This window comes from Diabrotica undecimpunctata, chromosome 2 (genome assembly GCF_040954645.1).
Source record: "Diabrotica undecimpunctata isolate CICGRU chromosome 2, icDiaUnde3, whole genome shotgun sequence".
NCBI lineage: Eukaryota > Metazoa > Arthropoda > Insecta > Coleoptera > Chrysomelidae > Diabrotica > Diabrotica undecimpunctata.
In genome coordinates this window covers 9,037,498-9,059,738 of record NC_092804.1, presented here as the reverse complement: position 1 = coordinate 9,059,738, position 22,241 = coordinate 9,037,498, and the positions used below count along the sequence as shown (strand labels likewise).

The following is a 22,241-nucleotide window of genomic DNA, read 5'->3' as shown; positions in this document are numbered from 1 at the left end:
GTACAACGTTTTTACGCAAAAATGGAAGAAGAGGAAGGAAGGCAAGTAGCACAGAGGAAAGCAACTAACACGTCATTGACATGTGATGACTGTAAAAAATTCCATTGCCTTGGCTGTTTTTTGTCGTACGCTCCGTGACAAAAAATTAAATTAGTACTTTAGATTCAATTTTGATATAATGTTATTGATTTGATTATTATACTATGGTATAATATAATATTACGTTTTTTTTATGAAAATAAAGCTTAGTTGGCCTAAAATCTGTTCTTACTATGAATATATAACTTCGTATATAATAAATTCGTTAAGGATTTCTGCTTAGATGAATAGACATCCACATGTCGTGGAATGCAAATTTTAGATTCCCCATGTCTCTATTAACATCTTTATCATCGTCTGGCCATGCCTTGCAATTTTTAGAAGGCTCCAGATTAAAGCAGAAATCTGAATTTGTTTCGAAACTATCTTACCAAAAAAATATATAATTACGAAATTGTTACTTATAAATATTATGGGCCATGTGAGTCCTCGTTGACATCTTAGAAGCACAGGCCAAATATGCTTTTGTAGACCATCCAGAGCATCTAAAAATGAGTTCGAGAAGCCGCTGTTGAGCTACACAGCATTTTCTGACGACCTGTCGCGTGAGTCTACGTCGACATCACGTGGCCCGTATATAATTTTTATGTATAAGAGTGTAAGTCCGTGTTGGCCTCTCATGGCACTTAACCTGCTAAAGCAATTACTATTTTAATTGGGAGTAAGCCACAATTTAAGTTACAGATGAGTTTATTGACGTTTCAATTTGATGACTTCAAAAATTCCATTTCTTTCTTTATTTTTGAGCCTTGAAAATCGTTTTAAATTGGTTATATCTCAAAAAAAATTAAAAAGAAGTATTATTGGTATCAATAAAGAGGGAAGTAAAACACGTCAGACAGCGACGATACTAGACCAGATGACGGTAAAAGGAAGAAAAAAGATGAACCAGAAGAAATATTTGGCAGAAGTAAAAAACTACACCGGTCAATCACGAGATAAGATAAGATAAAAAATCAAACGAAATAAATAATCAGGATAATGATGGAATTAATGAGACAACTAGTAGACGATAAACAAAAAGAAAAATAGCGAAAAAATAGAATATAAAAATATGATGGGAAACACAGTAGAGGAAATGAGAGGGATGAGGTATCAGAAAGGAGAATAATGAAGATAAATTACAAAAAAACAAGTTATTCCATGAAAACAAAAATCTGAAAAAGAAAATGTCTATCATCAAACAAAAAATGGAGGAAATAGAATTAACTATGAAAGTATGCCAAGAAGAAAAGAACATAAATAATAATGAGAAGCTTACAAATAGATACATTAGATGAAGAGCAACTAAAAATGAAGCAATATTACAAATAGAACTTTAGAACAGCGTCATTTTAATTGAAATAAAAATGTTTTAATATTTTCTGTTCTTGAAACTCTATCCCCAATCTTTTAAATAAATTAGTTTGTTTTAAAAGTAACATATGTAAAATGTAATATCACGAATTTGTTTTTTACTTCTGTATAATCAAGGAACATTTAACAAAGGTTATGACACTTTGTAAATATCGTTATCAAATATGATTTATCTATATCAGACACCCATAGTGTGTTTGTTGTTGATATTCAAGTTTGCCAAGATGTTAAAGTTCCAGATGTTCTTTACTTTTCTTTGTTTATTAATATATTTTACCATTATTGAAAGTTTGACTATTAGTTGTTACAAAAATGGATACGAAGTGGCTTCAGTTAATTTTACTAAACCACATTTACCAACTTTCCAAGAACGTACAGTTTGTGATGGTATAGTATTGTCGGGTCAATTAGATGACACGATATTGCAGACATTTAAGGTGATAACCTCTTTATTATGCTCATTTTTAATTAAATATTTTGTCAAATATATTCAAATTGACTTATGTCATAAATATTTACATATTTTTTAAACAAACATTGTATAATTTCTTATTGTGGTATCTAATTTTTTTTAATTAGTATTTATTATGATATAAATCACAATATGTATGTATGTATATGGGTAAATCCCCATTATTTTTAACTTCATAGACACCTAGACTTCTAAATAATTTTTCACAGTTGTTTTTAATAAATATACTATGTTCCTGTATATTAGAATGTCTTTAGGCTGCTTTTTTAAATTAATTAATAGTTTGTAAGACGATGAATTGTTAATTTCAATCCAAAAACGCTGAGTTTACTGCAGGAATTTTAAAGAATAAGTTATATTTTCCTACATAACTTTTTCTGCAGTTGCATAAATATGCACTAATTTACCCAATACTATGCATTAAATATGCACTTCTTTTATAAATAATGCATTATATATGCATTTTTTTAGAAAACATGCATACTCCGTACAAATTTAAAACTAAGTAGAATTAATTATTGTAATGTACTAATTAATTATGGTTTCTATCTGTGTACATATATTTGTAAATTGAGAAACTTCTATCTACATTAAAGAATGTAACGGGAGCATTATTTTAAATTTACAAAGATATTTGCTTCAACGTCTATTTCTTCGCGAACATTACCAACAAGAACGTCAGCTACCTTAGTAAGTTTATGAAAACCATTGTTTTTTTGAATTATTGTTTTAATTTTTTAAAAAATATCTTTTCCACTGTCACCTTAAACATTTGGACAAACCGATCTAATTTCTTTTATTAAGGCTATGCTTTTTCCCAAGGACAACTTTGATGATTATCATTGAGTAGGGGAGGAGGGGGCACTTTTGAACGTTTTTTCTTTTTAAGTGTATTATGACTTACTTTGCCTAAATTATTTATTTTAGGTATCGCAAACAACATTAGCACATCTAATAATGTAATATTGTCTATCAAACTTATCAAAAAATTATATGATCATACAAAAAAATTATCTTTATATATCATAAGAAAAATGTTCAAAAGTGCCCCTAATAATAGGTGTAGCTTTGAACTAAAAAGGCCCAAAAATACTTTGAAATCAAACCAAAAACACAGTTTATTATTGAAATGATGCAATAAAATATACAAACGTGAAAAAACACAATATGTACCTAAGTGCCTAAGGTATAAACATTAAAACAAGAAACTATTAACTTTTAATTTACATTGTAATTAACCATCAAATTTGAAAAAGAAATAAATGATTGCGTTCTGCAAGTGCTATAATTTAAATTGTTTATAGGATGTTATTTTAAAACTACATCTTCAATGGGGACTATCGAAATATCCTCCGTTTCTGGAAAGTGAAAAGTTGAACTTTTCCTTTTACCCTTAATTCTTTTTAAAAATTTAACTTTAAACTCTGAATCCACAGCAAATATTTCAGTGATCTGTTCCACATAATAATAACACAGTTTTTTTGTAACAAACTTCACTAAAATATAGTCAGTCTGTTCATATTTAGCAATTTCTGTGAAGTCCTCCGATTCATCTGAACTGGCATAAACGATGCCTTCATCGGATTCCGAAGTTTCACTCTGTGGTAACTCCGCATTCTTCTTAGTAGTAGGAGTAGTCTTAGAAATGTTTCTTTTCATCTCATTTGCTTGCAACTTCTGTAGTTTTTGTTCTCTTGCTAGAGTTTCTTCTTCAATTTTGTTTTTTTCTGGTGTTTCTGTTTAAACTCTAGATTTAACTTTTTTTAATATTTTTTCTCAGGGCAGCCTTTGGGAAAGGTCGTACAATTTCAGGTATATTCAACCGCTACATCTAGCGGTTGAAGACGATGTGAGGTGTGGGGTGGAAAAGTAACTAATACTATACCAATTTCACGTGCAAACATTATGGATTCAAGATAACAATGAGTTTCGTGATTGTCCATCAATATTAAAATTAGGGAATCAGAAGAACACTGTGTATAACGTTTAATGTGATTAAGAACCTTGAGAAACAGTTCCTTGGTCATCCATTTAGAACTTGGCGGATTAGCCAAACCAGACTTCCCATGGGCTCTCCATTCAATATTATATCATGAAAATGGGCTCTTCGAAATATGTACACCGGAGGCACAGAATTTCCTAATGCATTAATTATCCCACACATAGTCATCAGGACAGTGCTAATACCAGTTTCGTCTAAGTCATAGATCCTGTCAGGTGTGAATCGTGGCTTGAAAGAGCACGTTCATAATTGTCAAAAAATGTCCCAACATATTCTTTTGTAAAATTGGTTGCTCGGCTAAGACTGGTTTTTTTGGGGTTTCCTTAATGCCAAATTTTGGTGCCTGTTTTTAAAACACTGCAGCCAGTCTATACCAGCAATCTTATTGGCATCCCATTTACTGGTGCATATAGGATTGTTCTTAACTTAACTTAAAATTATACAGGCTTACGCACCAACTACGAGTCACCCGGATGAGGAAGTTGACCAATTTTATGGAGATATCAGAGCAGCTATACAAACTTTAAAAACACATTACACATTGATAATTGGAGATTTTAACGCCAAATTGGGATTCAAACAAGATGATGCAGAATCTGCTATGGGAAACTTTGGCTTTGGTGAGAGAAATGAGAGAGGTATCAGGCTTCTTGACTTCTTACATCAGGAAAATCTCTTTGTGATGAACTCATTCTTCGGAAAGAAACCCCAACGTAAGTGGACATGGAAGAGTCCGAACCAAAGAACAAAAAATGAGATTGATTTCATAATATCAAATCGGAAAAAAATTGTTCAGGATGTAACAGTATTGAATAAATTTTCAACAGGGAGCGACCATAGACTAGTTAGAGCAAAAACCACTTTTAACACTAAAGTTAAAAGAACAAAAATGATCCTCAAAAAGAAAAGAAAAGTGGAAGGTGGCTGTTCCCAGAAGATATAACACTTTACGAAGAAAATATTAAGACTAGTTTGGATACACACGACTTAGAGAATATCAGCATCAATGAAATGAACAATAATATTACTCAAATATTGAAAGAAGCTGAAAAGAAATACTGTCCTCGTCCTGAAAATAATAACAAAAAATTAAGCCACAACACAAAACATCTTCTAGAGGAAAGAAGAAAACTTAGAGAAAATCAGGATCATAACCAAAATGAACTAAGAATTTTGAATAAGACAATTAAAAAGGAAGTTAGAAAAGATCTGAGACAATACAATACGATGGAAATAACTAGAGTAATAGAAGAAAACAAAAGCTTGCAAGTACTTAGACAGAGCATGTCCATTGGAAGAAAAAACGTCCACAAATTAAGAAATGAACAGGGGCAAATCATTGAGGATAGAATTCAAATTATGAATACGATAGAGAGTTTTTATAGACAACTATACAAAGAACAGCAATGTAACCGGAGTGGATCATTACCAAAGATAATCAATCAGGGATCTGAAATTTTACCGGACGTAGCACCCAATGAAGTTCGAAGGTCAGTGCAAAAAATGAAAAACAATAAGTCCCCCGGAGGCAATGAAATAGTGGCAGATGCCTTGAAGGTGGCTGGAAAAAGATTATGGCAGGTCCTTGCCAAACTATTCACTAGATGTTTGCAGGAAGCAATAACACCAACCCAGTGGTATAACGCAGAAATTATCATACTTCATAAAAAAGGGGATGCTACCGACCTCAGGAATTATAGGCCCATACTATAAAAAGGTCTACTTTCACATATTTATAAACTATTTACAAAAATAATTACGAAACGACTAGAAAATAAATTGGAATTTTATCAGCCCATAGAACAGGCGGGTTTTAGAAAAGGCTATGGAACAAACGATCACCTACTGGTAATAAAAAATCTTATAGAAAAATGCACTGAATATAATAAACCACTAGCTTTAATATTTGTCGACTATGAAAAGGCATTCGACACCGTAAATCAACAAAAAATGTTGGAAGCCTTGACAGAATGCCGAATTGACTATCGGTATATAAATATAATTAAACATATATACCAAAACGCAACAGCCAGTGTTAGAGTGGGTGATCGTCAAACCCAGAAATTCCCGATACAACGTGGAGTACGCCAGGGGGACACCATATCGCCGAAACTGTTCACTACGCTTTTGGAATATATATGTAAAAGGGCAAAACTGACCGACAAGGGCATAAACATAAACGGAGAAAAGCTTAGCCATATAAGGTTTGCAGATGATATCGTACTAATAGCTGATAGGATAGATGAGGCCAAAGAACTTTTAAATCAGCTCTACCTTTCCTCGCTAGAAGGGGGATTGAAAATAAATATATCTAAAACCCAGATGATGACAAATCTTGTAGTCAGCGAAGATATATGCGTAGGAACAAGATCCATAGACCAGGTAATGGCCTATAAATACCTAGGTCATGAGATTCGCATAGGAAAAGATAACCAAACCGTTGAGCTTCTCCGTCGTATAAGACTGACTTGGGCAGCCTTCGGCAAGCTGAACCATATTTTCAAATCGTCTGATATACCAATATGCCTTAAAAGAGAAACGTTTAATCAGTGTGTTTTGCCAGTGTTAACTTACGGTGCCGAAACGTTGACCATGACAAGGAGAACCGTTCAAAAGATCCGTGTGTGTCAAAGGGCGATGGAGCGTGCTATGTTGGGCGTTTCACTACGAGACAAGATCCCAAATCGCCAGCTACGACAAAGAACAGGAGTGGCTGATGCAGTAGAGAGAGTAGCAACACTGAAATGGAACTGGGCAGGTCACGTGGCTCGAATGACAGATAATAGATGGACAAAGCGGATACTGGAATGGAGACCAAGAGATGATGCCTACCGAAGCAGAGGTCGTCCACCAACACGTTGGACTGACGATCTAAAACGTTGTCATAGGAATTGGATGCACAAGATCGAAATAGATGGAAAATTATGAGGGAGATCTATGTCCAGCAGTGGATAAGCGAAGATTGAATGATGATGATAGGATTGTTCAGTCTTTTTGCATAATCATAAGCAAAAATTCTGATTTGGGTATATGTTAAACCGTACTTTATTTTTAAAGATTTTAATATATAACTAACTAATAGGTCTTCTTCAGTTTTCTTAAAAACTTTACCAGTAGAATACAAACTAATAATTCGATAGATCATTATAAACTACACCATTTTGTTCTGCCCTTTTTTGTTTGTTAGATATTTATTCTATAAAATAGTGTCGTATGTTTAATTCCATAAGTTGCAGCTGCTGTGTGAAGTTTCATGTCACCCTCCACTGCTTGTATGGAATTTTGAATATCATCTTCAGTTGGAGGCACTTCCGCTCGTTTTCTTTTGTACGTACGATCTCAGTTCCTAAAAATCCACATTTAACATTAATTTTAATTCTTCCTAATGGAGTTTTCAACAAAGTTCAAAAGTGATTTCTATGGTTAAAATGTGCGCCGCAACTACAGATTTTAAATTTAGATAAGTTAAAAATATAGGGTTAGAATTACGAGATTAAATATCGAACACGTACCTTGGAAAATCCCTGCGAATTGCAGGCTAGCACTAACACCACCCAGTTACGAATATTTTGTTTGTATTATCCTTACAACCAAAAGTACACACAGATGCGTTTAAATACCGAAAACCTTACTTTCGCTGTTACGTTTGTAAACACAACAACAATCGCTTATGCAACTTCACACTGGTAGTATAAATGTCGCCAACACCGTAACCACCGTATAATATTGCGGTGCTTATATGAGGAAAATTTGAATTGTTTAAATCCACCCCACGTTCAAAAGTGCCCCCTCCACCTCTAATAGTTTTTTGAAGCAAACTAAAATTTTATTTAGCGAATGAAAGTTGCTGCTGAAGAAGGTTGTTTTTAAAAATTTTTATGCATCTAGCAGAGAATGGAAACTTTCATCCGTTAAAAGATCAATTATATTTTTTAAATCTACGAAATAGTCTGAATAGAAAAAAGCTTCTTTAAACGATGTTCCCCATTATGTTAAAAGCGGTTCTGGTAGAAGTGAAATATTTAGAGGCATTTCTTTATAAAGTTCAATTCTTATAGATTTAAGAAATACTTTTTTATTCTTGATTTCTAATGTTTTCCGTAACTCTGTTCATTCCATGTGCTAAACAAGTAACGTGTATTAAGTTGGTATAAAATATTTTTGAATGCTGTCCTGCCTTGACAATATATGGTGCAGCATCGGATAAAAAAGTAAAAATTTATGGCTAGGAACAGCTGAAGGAAGAAAAAATTTTCCTCCAATGCTTCAGAAACTAGGCAAACGTTAATAAGATGCCAATGTCTCTTTTCTTTCAATCAATATTAGATCGCATTCTGTATCTGAATTTGAGGGAATGGGTTTTGACTTTTAAACAATTTTATATTAAGGAATATATTTAATTGCAGCTTTAATAATGCAATATGTTAGAAAACTATAATTTTCTTAAATATTGAAAGAGCTACTGTAGCTGCAAAATGTGTCCAACTGGCTTTCTTGCTATTTCATTGATCTGGATCTTTATATAAAGCATTTGCTTCTTGGATAAATTGTTTTCTGTAATCTTCTAGATGTTAAAACTTACATATACTTCATCTAATTTACTTACCGTTGCACGTCATCCGCGTCATAGCCCGTGAAGTCACATGATACCAACACGAAATATTTAGGCAATAGGTGTGTTCTTTTTTACAATCACTTTACCGATTACACTGGCATTACAGTCACTAGACATATTTTATTGTATACGCGTAGAAATAGTATTTAAAGATTTTTATTAATGTTAACTTAAAGAAATACACAATAATATGTTTCATTTAATTTGTATAAATGCATTATAAAACGTTTTTATGAAGAACATTTGTTCGGGACACACTGTAACTGTAATCGAACGAAGGTGATATTTTGGCATAAATTGGTAATACTTATTTGACAGTTGCGGTGTTGATTAATGTTAATAAGTGATGAAAAAAGTGTTGTTGTTGTTTAAGTATTCCATTTTACATCTTTGTACGACGCAAACAAGCGGCTCAAATTGTTTTTACCAAGATTATTTTTTAACTCTTGTTTTGATTCTATTAATTTACATTAAATATTAATTTGTTTTGTTGAATAATCCATTTTTGCAATAGTTATGTGACCTATTTGATTTAAAATGGATTCAGGATTTTTTTATACTTTGGCAACTATGTCAACTTCGATCTCTGTCAATGATAATGACGTGCAACGGTAAGTAAATTAGATGGACTGTAGTTGTCGCAAAATGATTAGCCATGCAGAAAGAAATATCAATCACAGATTTTGCGTATATTGTCTAGAAATTTATGTGGTTTTCCTAGGCCCTGGATGCCTTCAACAATTTGGTGTCCAACTGCTTTTTTAAAGTGCCCTATAATGAGTTTTCTTGCATTCATATCTCCTTCAATTATAAAAGATGTTTTAATTTGTAATTATAATCTTCTCTATTCTGCCCCGCTTTTAATAATTGTAAATCTTTTATCCCCGTCTAACCAATTATATTATGCTATGATATTGTCCTTTTAGATTAAGTTTAGCTGTATTAAACGCTGTAGAAGTTTTTTATTTGTCAATTTGTATTGTCAAGTATTAATTTATGTTTTTAAATTTAGACACACTACGCAACAAATGAACAACTTAAACATTTGACAGTAACATTAACACACTTAGAAGAACTTAAGGATAACGTTTTTCAAGGATTACATGTAGCTACTTTAATAATAAATTTAAATACAATTGAGAGAATCAAGTGGGGTGCATTTACTGGATTAAATCAATTAGTATACCTGAATTTGCAAAGTAATAAACTTAAGAAGTTAGAAAGTGGAACATTTCAACATTTGCCTATATTAGAAGAGATTCATCTAATATATAATAAAATATCTGTTATAGAAAATTCTGCGTTTAAAAATCTTCCTCGATTGAGGAAACTGGATTTAGCTTTTAACCAAATTATTAAATGGAATGCTTCTTATTTAGGTAAGTTCATAATTTTTCGTTATAAACTATTAAAATTATCTTTGTTCGCATTTCTAAGCTAGTTCAAGTTTTCTAATTACATGATCATAATTTTATAATTATATGATCAGTAAACGTTCCCTTTACTATTTTTTTTTTAATTCTTTGAACGAATTCTGTGAACGGGTGGGTCTCGATTTTTCTTGCATACAAGTAATAGACGAGTTAATTGTTTTACTTTACTTTAAATACTTGATATCAAATTAATTAATACATTTAATGGGTCAATTTCTTGTAGCAATCTATGTATGGCAGCATCACGAATTAGAATAACTATTAGAGAAGTGAACGGTACCTGCAAGTTATTGAAAAATGAAAAATCTCAAGGCCTAGGTGAATGCCTTCAGAAATAATATTAAACACGAAACACGAAAACATTTAGATCAGTGGTTCTTAAACTTTTTTAGTCGCGGCACCCTTGTAGGGCTAAAAATATTTCGATACACACCAACCCAAACTGTTTGGATGATGTTTTCATTATATCCTTTATCATTATGGGAATCTTTGTAAGTTTGACCCTCAAATCCCTTGATGCTTGAAGTTTGGTTCTGTATTTGTTTTTATTGTAAGCATATACTAAGAAAGAAGACTCACAGAGATAAGTCGATGTGAAACACACAAGTTTTTTCACTGCAACCTTACAAACAACATTATTTTCTTAATATACCTGCATCCAGAACTGTTCTTGGCTTCCTTCACGGTATTTTTGTTTTAAACTGCTATCTTCGCTGATTTTAAGTAGATTTTGAAAAACTTCATTTGTCATTCCGACAGGTTTATATTTGGGTCGCACAAAAACGAGTCCATTATCCAGCTATATAAGTCATCTGAGTCAATGTTAGAAAAATAGTTTACAATACTTTCTTCCAAACCTTTCAAATGAACAATAACAATTTCAAAGAAGTTTGTTTGACGATTGATTTCATTTGTTATAACAAATTCCTGTAATCGAGAGAAATTTGTGAGGTTCCTCTTTTCAACACATGCTTTAAAAAATGTAACTTTTTTACGCAAGCCTTTGATTTTATCTAATTGTGCTCTTCTTTTGCCTTAAAGCGAAGTGGTGGTTTTATTTATTATTTAGAAGATGTCTGAAAGGTATACCAAGTTTAGCAGCTAATTGACATCTTTTAATTCTTAGATGAAAGACTCCTGTGTCAATGTGGATCTTTTAGTTCAAATAGTCTCCCTAAAATTGTTCCTCTCAATAGCCACCGGACCTCCGTGTAAAGCAAAAGATTGAAGTGATCCATACTCATATCTTCAGTGGTGAGCTTTAAAAGGCGTGCAGCGGACGGCTCTTCACATGGTTTATTATTTTCACAGAACCATCCAATACGTCTTTCAAATCTTGCGGCATATTTTTAGTTGCCAAAGAATGGCGATTTAAGATACAATGGCTACTGGAGGCATTTTCTACAACTATCTATATTCCAGACACCGCCACTCTAATTTTACCAACCATTACAGCCGCTCCATCACTGCAAATATTCACACATTTACTCTATATCATTTTTTCTTATATACTCGTGAATAGCCTTGAACATTTCTTCACCAGTGGCATAACTTTTAAGCTATTCACACATAAGGAGTTCTTCTTCTATTTTTATCCCTAATGGAAACCTCATAAACACAAACAGAACAGCAAGTCCAGCAACTTTGGTACTTTCATCAAGTAAACTGAAGAATTCACAAGTTTTTAATCTATTTATAAGCTCTCTCTTTACAAAGTCCGAAAGAGTGTAAAATTTTCTTGTTTATAGTGCTGTTTCACATCTACACATTATCAATCTTGTTGGTTATATCTGGACCTAACATTTATTGTACGACATTCTTCACGCAAGGTTTAATCAATTCCTCGGCAATGGTATATGGCTTTTTGCATCATGCATGACCCTGCCTGAAGAGATGAAGCCCGACAGTTGAAGGTTTCTTTGGTCTTATCGGCTAAACCAGGATAATTACTTTCCAAATGTCTTTTTAATTTAGGTAAAACCAAGCACCCATGAGCAACAACTTTGTGATAATTAACGCATTGGCCTTCTGGTGCCGATTTGTTGCCAACTTGAATAAAGCCTTATAACGTGAGATAGATAGGATCATACCTTCTTATTTTCCCCGAATTTCTTTTTGGTAAGGAACCTTCTATCCACGAATTGAATGAGAACAACTTGGATGAGCTGGACTCAAATGGATCTCATTTCAGCCATTTTTCCATTATTTTGGAATGAAACAAATGTCCCAAATAAAAAGAAGTAAAATATTGCCAACAATGAAAGGTATTTTCCAACTGTAACAGTGCAAGACATATTTTATGACAAAAATAGCAACAGAAGAACATAATATTATACATAATAATTCCTTCTTTTTCTTCTTCTTACTGTACGCAAGACAGATACCTCTAGGAATAATCAAAACGATCGAAAATATCTACCAAAACAACACAATAAAAGTAAAAGGAGAAGAAGAACTGAGCGACCCTATTGAAGCTGGCAATGGGATAAGACATGAAGATTCCCTGAGTCATCTATTGTTCAACCTGATTATGGACGAAATATTAAAAAACGTCAGAACTAAAAAAGGATACCAAATGGGAGAAAAACAACTTAAAATAATCTGCTACGCAGACGACCCGATACTGAAATCATACTCTCTCAAAGTGAAGATGACTTACAACGTATCCTGCACCAATTTAATATAACCGCCAGAAAATTGAACATGTTAATTTCTTCAAAAAAGACAAAATGCATGGTTACAACAGCAAATTTACTAAGATGTAAATTGGAGCTGGAAGGTCAGATAATAGAACCAGTGATGGAGTTTAAATGTCTAGGCATTACATTATCTAGCTACGAAAAGCTCGAAACTGAAGTGGAAGATCAAGTCTATAGAGCAAACAGAGCCGCAGGCTGCCTGAGTGAAACAATATGGAGAAATAAAAATATGGGGAAAAAACGAAAGGCAGAATTTACAAAACAACCTTCAGACCACGGTAGAAATACGACCTACACGGCACTGTGACATACACGGCAGAAACAAGACCTGACACAGAGAGGACAAAAAGCAAGTTAAAGACAGCAGAGATAAAAACAGGAAAATTGATTGTAAGACACTATGGAACAGAGCAAATAGAAGAGTAGAATGGAACGATCATATAAGCCGATTAACAACAAATAGTGTAGTAAAGATGGCAAGAGACAACATAGTGGAGGCACATTCTTAGTAGAGGAACTTAGTTCTCAAAATACATACATTCGTAAATTGTTAAATATAAACAATTAACTAATGTTTGTATTTTGAGAACGATTTTCGAAGTGAAAATTGAAACGTCAATAAACGTATTTAACCTTTAATTGTGGCTTATTCCCATTTAAATAGTAATTATTTTACAAAAGGCGTATAATACAAACATTTGAGTTTCATAGATGTTTATTAACTGCATATCATTTAAATATTTGTAACGCTTTCATAATTCTCTTTTTAGAGGACGTCCACAATTTATTAACATTAGATTTGGGGCACAATAACATCGACAAGATTCTAGAAAAATCTTTCCAGGCACTTCACCATTTGGAAACACTTATTTTGGTAGACAATCAAATCGAGTTTATTGAACAAAATGCATTTATTGGTTTAGATAACTTAAAGCAGCTAAGACTAGGTCTTAACCAGATTTCTAATCTCGATGTAAGATTTTTGTCTACGTTACCGAATTTGAACGTTCTAGATTTGATGTATAATAAAATAAAACGTATAAAGTCTGAGACATTTGTAAATAGTGGTATTACGGGTAAGTATTTTAGTAAGTACTTTAAAATTGTGTTTTTTAAACGTTTCATTTTTCAAATACCTTTGCCATGCACTGGTTTTTTCATTCGGTACATTTGCTTACAGACTTTGATAATGTCTAGCATTGTTAACCTTGTCTTCTAGCTACTCTATACAGTAGTGTCTGTGTCCATTAGTTTATTTCCAATTTACTTAAATATCTTTCAACTTGGTCCTGCTATCGTATCTTAGGTTTCTATTTTGGTCTTTCTACTTCTGGTCTCCACTTCGTTAGTCTTGTTTGATCTGCATATTTTGTTTTCCTGAATATATTTCCGTACGACCTGATTGTCTGTGCTTTTATTATTCTCAAAATGTCTTCTTCATTAAGTATATGATATATTTCAAAATTCATTTCTGATCGTATTTTGTTTAATTTTCTTGGGTCTCATAACCATTCTGGTTATTTAGCAGTTTAACAATTTTTAGAATGGTATTTAAGTGTTTCTACGATAGACTGTGAACGTGACTAGCGAAAATTCGCGATTGGAAGCTCATCCGACAGTTGCAGCAGTTTACGATACAGAAATCTGTAACCTTTGACACCGGCAGACATAAATTCAAGAGAAAGTTGTCTTGTTCAGTCTTCGTTTTCAGAGAATAAAATAGGGCATGAAATCTTTAATATCTTGAATTTTGAGCATTGAACAGCGATATGTTCTTCCCGTTTGAATGCTTGCATTTTGGGTGTGTATAAAAGAGGAGCCAAAACATAACCTAAAATGTTTAAATTAGAAATGCCTATAGGTTACTTTTTTAGCGTTGATGTTTTTCTTTCATTTTGTAGGATCACTGGGACGGCGTCTCCCTTTTCCTTGTTTCAAGGGTACCCAAAATCATAAATTTTTATTTATCATAAGATGATTGATGATCACGTTCTGATGATGAATATTATAATAATTGTTCAGTGACACGCACGAAATAAAAATTCTGAGTTTCTATTGGTTGCCCGGACAAGGTGAGTTTTGGAATGATAGACGCGATGGATAAGGCAAGTTGTGGAATGATGCCTGGATTTCATTATGCTTTTAACGCAGGATAAAGGGAGTTTTATCAAGTTTTAAGTAACTTAACGTATACATGGTTATTAAGCCCATTTTTGGAATGGAGCCCCTCATTTACGTATTACCTTAAACAGATAATTTTATAACAGAAAAAGCTGAACTAGTATTGCCAAACGTAACCTGAAGATTCAGATTTGTTTAAAGAATTAAAAATACAAACAAAAAATGCATATAAAAAGCGATTTAAACCCCACAACTTACATTATGTGGCTTTATTCTTAGACCCAATTTTTCAGATAATGATAATTTCAGATATGTAAAAGTTTCAGTGAAACAAAAGAGATGAATGTTAAGGAATCAGTGGCGGCTATACTAGAAACTCTTTTAGAATCCCAATCTACAAACAAAGATTGTCAGGATCACATTATTGGTCACGTAATTTTAGACGGCCAATAAAAACAGCCAAAATTGAATACCTCGGTCAAATCATAAGGAACAGCGAAAGATATGGGTTGCTGCAATTAGTTCTACAAGAAAAAGTAGAAGGAAAACGCGGACAAAGAAAGCGAAAGCGAAAGGATTTCCTGGCTGAAAAATCTACGAAGTGGCTCAATACAACAACCACAAATCTTTCAGAGCAGCAGTTGGTAAAATACAGAATCTTAAACAGTTTATAAGGAATTTATAAACATCTATTTAGTCATAGATTCTCACGTCTCAGAACAATATGTTTTACCTTCATGAATATATTTACATATTTAGTCCCCATAGTCTCTTATAATTCTTTAAATGGAAATATATTACTAACTGGCCTCTTCATGTCCTTCTGTTTTTAATTGTTCCTTGGAAAGTAATACATTATCGTTTCTTATTCGTATCCTCTAAGATTAAATATACTAAAAATACAGGCAGAAGGTGAGCAGGCTAAGTTTTCTTGTTGGTTAATGAAAAAACTTAACTCAGAAGTAGAATAAAGTGACTAAGATTAGTCACCATAAAATTTTGTATTATTAACAATCATATTTTTAAAATCGTAAACTAATTTTCGAAACCAAATTTTATTATCAGATGTCGCTACATTGCGTCTATACGAAGCCATGTTGGAGTTGCTTCCTAAGACAGAGAAGGTTTATTTCACGTTCAGAGCGATTGCGAAAGCCGTTCTAATGAGGCCTATTAGGCCGAAATACGTATAAGCGGATGCGCAAGCGCCCTGTACGTGAAATCAAATCTTAACTGTCTTTTCCTTTTCAATCATATTTTTATCTAAAATATCTTACTATTTTCAGATATTAAGTTGGATCATAATCAAATAGAAGACATTGAAACCAAGGCTTTTGTCAATCTACCTAATTTGACGTATCTAAGTTTGATCGACAATAATATATCACGATTCAACGATGAAACCATGATTAACGTCCCAAAGATTAAGAATGTCTCTCTAGAAGCTAATCCAATACTTTGGAAGTGGGATACCATTTTTTATTTGACCATTAGATTTCCACAATTGATAAAAAATGTGACAGTGTTTTAAAAAATTTTTCGGGTTGAATTGGTAAATAAATTGTTGAGCATGATCATAGTTATTTCTTCTTACCTGCTATTGGATATACATTTTTTAAAAATTCAAATATGTTTCCGGGCATCTTGTTGTTCATTCGACCCCTCAAAAATAGATGAGTTTTGTAACATTCACGGTATTTATAGTACCTGTATTATTTGGAAAGCACTCTTGAGAACGCTTTATAACCCATAAAGCTCCCATATAAAGGAAAGTAGAAAATCATCGATTATGTCATTAGGCCTAGGTATATAACGTCACTAATATGGTCTACATGCCAAAAATTATAATTTACAAATAAAAAAATCGACCTGCTTTGGGATTCTCAAAAGAACGAATTTATTTAATACTTTTTTCCCTCACTATATGTACATTTTTAAATAACGATATTGAATATCCAGTTATCAGAAAGAGTTGTAAGCAGTTTTTTCAATTTTACTTATTGGTTATACCTCAGTCTGAAGTAAATTCAACTTTAAGCTTCAGACAGAATAAACACAAGTCACCGCATGATATTTAAGTCTGCACGAACGTCTTGCTATTGGCCATAAATTATTAAACTATCTTAGTCATGTCGGTTGGGCTAACAGGCACTCATTTCGTTTTTCCTCTCTATCTTCTGTCGAATAAAGAGTCACAGTAGTTATTGTGTAAAACTGTTTTTTATAGCCAATACAAAAGTTTGACCTACTTTAAAATAATTCCTGTATGTATAATAAAACATTTACAGTAATCTAAGATAAGGGGTCAGGCCATGCAGTTGGGGTGTCTCCATTGTAAAAATGATGCTCACCCTATCCTCCACGCTATGGCATGCTGGACGAGCCATACAGTCTGTAGTCAACACCCCGAGATATGAGCGGGAACACAAGGTGCATAAATACTCATACGCTTATGAAATGCACCTGGTGCATCATAAGGGCCTTCAAAAATTACTCTTTTTCGACTTGTCTTGAGTGATATGTCTTTAATCTTTCCTATCAGCCTCTCTTGGCTAGCTCTTGTTTCTTCCGAACTCGAATGGCTATTAGGTTTCCGAGGGCCGACGGGTCGCTATATTTCCTTCTACCTCAAACTCTTTAGCGTGGCGAGTCATTCACCGAGCGATTGCCGGTATAAGCAATCCTCCACTTACTGACCAACGGCTTCGGGCGAATGAGTTGTTAAGTGGTAGGGCACTTTTTTGTCCTGAGGTTGTGAAATCGACCTCGAAGGCAGATGAACCAAAGATTTGATCAACAGCATAAGGATGGGGAAGCACAAGTAGGGCAAACATTCCATTAAAGATCCACAGAGATACGCCCTAGTCAATCAATCATGACAATGCTCAATACTAAAATAAATTCCAGAGTAAGTCCTCCGATCGGGTCTCAGGGGAGGAAAGTTTTGAGTTTACCAAAAGATAATAAATTGAAGTACAGAAAGAATATCAAGATCTACACATGGAATGTCAAAACTTTTTATAAAAAGCGGGAAAAATCCACAATGCCATACAGGAGATAGAGAGAATGCATATTGAAATCATGGGAATCACAGAAATGAGATGGCCAGATTCTGGAGAAATACAAATAGAAGATCACAAGGTATGTTACTCGGAAAAAGTGATGGATCACATGAATATGGAGTCGGAATAATCGTACTACTTAAGGTTGCCAAATGCGCTACTAACTTTACACCAATATCAGAGAGAGTGACGTTACTACAAGTAGAAGCCAACCCTATTAATATAAACATCATCCAAGTCTATACTCCCACTGCAGACACAGGGGACGAAGAAGCAATTAAGTTCTATCAGATTCTATACAGAAAATTCCTCAACAGGAAGTTCTCATCATTATGGGCGATTTTAATGTCAAAATTGGAGCTGGAGATAAGACACAGTACATTGGAACACATGGACTTGGAGTCAAAAACGAGAGAGGAACCTCCTAGAAAAATTCGCAGAAGACTCAGAACTAGTTGTCATCAACACATTCTTCCAATTACCACCTCGCAAGCTGTACACGTGGAAATCCCCTCAAAATAGACCCTGGAGAATTATTAGGAATCAAATAGACGAGCAAGTGACTGCAGTTAGAGACGAATCGAATGAAGAACAAACGATCAAACATATTACAGAAATAGTGCAAAATGTAAAAGATAAACACTTAAAGACAGATGGATTAATGAAGAAAAAATCATGGATGACAGATGAGATTATGAAACTAATAGACAAGAGAAGAGAAGCGAAAAATGATCCAGACAAATATAAAACCATAAATATATTAATAAGAACGAAAATCATAGAAGCGAAAGAAAACGAAGCAAGGGAAAGATGCGAAATTGAGACTCTGCAGTCAAAGTACGATAGTCACAATGTACATAGGAATATTAAAGAACTCACAGGGACACTAAGACGAAGGCAGAAAGAAAATATAACTGATTTTGATGGAATAAATAGATTACCGTACTATAAGCCTCATAAATCATCTCATAAAATTGTTCCTAAAGTTAATTCATAAGAGAATCTACAAGCTGTGTGAAAGTCAAATTTCCCCCAACCAGTTCGATTTTACAAATGCCGTTAGTACTAGAGAGACTTTGTTCTCAGTACAAGTCTTATTCCAGAGATACAGAGACGTCAACTGCGACGTATACGCATGTCTGGTTAATTACGAGAATGCGTTTGATCAAGTACAGCACGCCAAGATGATGCAAATATTAAAGAAACAGGAATTAACAACCAAGACCTGAAAATAATTAGAAATCTTTACTGGAATCAGACAGCAAACCTCAGAGTTGAAGATGCACACTGACTATGTGGAAATCATGCGTGGAGTGAGGCAAGGTTGTATTTTGTCTCCTTTAATCTTCAATCTGTACTCTAAGAAAAGAAAGATGAAAAATTGCCATTATGGCTACAAAAAAACCGGATATTTAAAATTGGCTTCGTTCAAAGAACATTCCTTTTGAAGAAACGCTGTTAAAAGTGCAACTTTTAATCGTTTAAAAACATAAAGGCGAATATAACAGGTACATAGTAGATGCATTGGTAAAAAGCACAAATGGAACAGTGTTAAGGTGGCCACCGTACCACTGCGAGCTCAATTCAATAGAGCTTGTATAGGCGCAAGTCAAGAATTATGTTGCTGCCAAGAACACAACATTTCAATTTGCTGACATTAAAAATTTATTCCATGAATTTATACCGTAGAAATATGGAAAAACTGTGTCAAACATGTAAAAGGAGAAGTAGAGTCAAAAATGTGGGAGTTTGAACAATTTAATTAAAGCCTTAATTGAGCCTCTTATTATTAATATTAATGATGACAGCAGTACATCAGATTCTGAAAGTTAATAACGCAAATACGATAATTTTATAAACTTTGTTTTTACTGCATACATACTTTATTTTGTAGTTAATAGCTCTCGATCTTGTAAATCATTTTTATATTTAAAAAATTGGTGTACTATATCTGTATCTGTCAAAGTTTGCCTGTTTTATATTGTATCTTTAATTTACTAGTCCGGCTCTGAAGAAACGCGTGTTTCTAGCGTGCATTTATTTACATCGCCCGTAATTGAAGTTTAATCATCGAGTTAGAATCTATGGAGAAGCTATGAGCATATTAACCTGTGTATTAAAAACGGCATCAGTAAGTGTGGCTAACGATCATACCAATATGGCGGTGGGATCAGGTCCGGACTCAATATTAAAACTACTATACAAATATGACTAGTTATTCAGAAGATTTAATCATAATCAAAAAAAGTGCAATACATTTTTAATAAACTATGATTTATTTATCCCGCGGTAAACACTAAAAACACGACATATTATAAATAAAGATAAATTTATACAGTCAAATAACAAGTTGTATCTGAAAGAGATAATAATATAAATATTTTAAAGGGTAAAATGAATATACGGTATGAAATAAAAGAAATACGTTGGTTTTACAACTTACATATCTGATAGCTACAAATTAACTGACACATAAAAATTTAGTTTAGAACAAAGTTTAAACGAAGTTAGAAAAGTTATTATTAAAAAAACAAAATTGAATATCTGCCGAATATCACAATGGAAATACTGTGTAGAAATTAAAATAATTATGTTGCTGTAGTTAATAAGATATTTTAAGATATTTAGGATGAAGATATTTGAGTATTCTCAAGAATAGCACGTTCTACCTTTATAAGATTTTTTATGAATACTATTAATTTATTTTCTGAAGTACGGGCCATTACTTTGTTTACATATTTGTATACTAACCTGTGGAACATTATTCCTGAAGATTTTTTATTAACATTGCTTCTGCTACTGCAGCTACGTTGAGAACAAGAAACCATTATTATGCACTATTACAATATAATATTATAGTTTTTATAAAAGTATTGTAAAACTAAAAATATTCGAAAAACAACAAACATAAACAATCGTAAACACGATTTGTCAAAACGATCATAATAATATGGCCGAAGCGGGGTCGTTTTTAGTCACGTGATGCCCTCTCCATATATTCTAACTTGATGAGTTTAACATACTTTAAGTGACTAGAGGAGTGAAAAATTGAAGAAAAATACTGAATTTCTGAGTACTTTTCAATATGACAAAAGATCGTAATGCTTTCTTTATGGTAACAGCAACAGATAACAAGATAATAGTGATAAGGTTAAACCTAAACGAGAAGAATGTATATTTTAACGTATTAGTAAAAGTCATCGTGATTATGCTATCAGCATATGTTACAGCACCTTAGTTTTGTGTAAATTTCCGCATACCTCAAAATTTCACTTTTCAATCATAGCAAAAGTTCTCGATTTCCCCGAGCCAAACACACATCCGGTAAAACCCAATTTGGCGTTTTTCATTTTGTCACATTCCAAGTGCGGCCGTATTGCGCTCACACGCCCCAACCCAAGTTCGTGGAATCGTGTCATTTTTTATCATATCTCCCAAAATCGTGTTCTAATTTACAAAGGATAAAAAGGATTTAATATTAAAATTCGGATAAGAAAAACGTTCTACCGGAAATAATTTTGAGATTTAGAGAAGTAATTTGAATCGGATTAAAATGGCTACCAATGGATTGTGAACGTGCGTTTTTTATTTGATAAGTATGTGAACGTAAAAAAATATAATGTTCGCTGGATTTGTTTGTCACCGTACTGTAATAAGATTTTGTTGTCTATAATATATAACATACTTTCAGGATTGCCGTGTTCAGGATATCTTAATTTTATTTACTGCCACCCTAAATAGAATGTTTGTGTCAACACCATACCAATCTCGCAAGTTCTTCAACCATGAGATTCTTCTTCGTCCTGGATTGCATTTGCCTACTATTTTTCCTTGCAGCAACCTATATTTGGGACCTCTCGTCGAAGTAGGCGGATCCTCAATGCCAACTTTAGGTCTCTGTTACATAACACCTTGGACATCCTTCTAAAAGCCGCTCTAGCCTGCTCTATCCTAGATCCAATTTCGCCGTGACTTTCTGCGTTACAATTTAATTGCTGTCCAAGGTAAACGATTTTATAAACTTGCTCAAGTTTGGTATTATTTACATATATAGACGGTTTTATATGCTGTTGTTTACTTATTACGAGTATTTTGGTTTTCGTATGTTCAGATCCAGACCTGCCTCCCTACAACTCTCAACGACACTATTAAGTAGTGTTTTCAGATCTTCTTGACTAGAAGCTAGGAGTACTGTATCGTCCGCATATCGCAAATTATGGATGACTTCACCGTTCACATGTATTCCTTCTTGTTTTTCAGAAAGTGCTTTTCTGAAAATTCTTTCGGAGTAAACGTTGAAAAGCAGGGGTGATAAGACGCATCCCTGCCTACTCCTCTTTTAATATTAAGACCCTGTGATTCCACACCATCTACTAAAACTG

The 22,241-nt window shown here is 33.3% G+C and overlaps 2 protein-coding genes across 2 annotated transcripts in view; both read left to right on the top strand.

Annotated features, from left to right (window-relative positions):
* LOC140433174 (uncharacterized) overlaps positions 1-22,241 on the top strand; it is a 458,258-nt gene that overhangs the window by 315,052 nt on the left and 120,965 nt on the right. The window lies entirely within an intron of this gene.
* LOC140433168 (uncharacterized) lies at positions 1,639-16,371 on the top strand. The gene is made up of 4 exons (XM_072521212.1): positions 1,639-1,892; positions 9,557-9,923; positions 13,447-13,752; positions 16,084-16,371. Exons 1-4 carry the CDS (start codon positions 1,680-1,682, stop codon positions 16,326-16,328), a joined length of 1,131 nt encoding a protein of 376 aa, XP_072377313.1. The 5' UTR covers positions 1,639-1,679; the 3' UTR covers positions 16,329-16,371.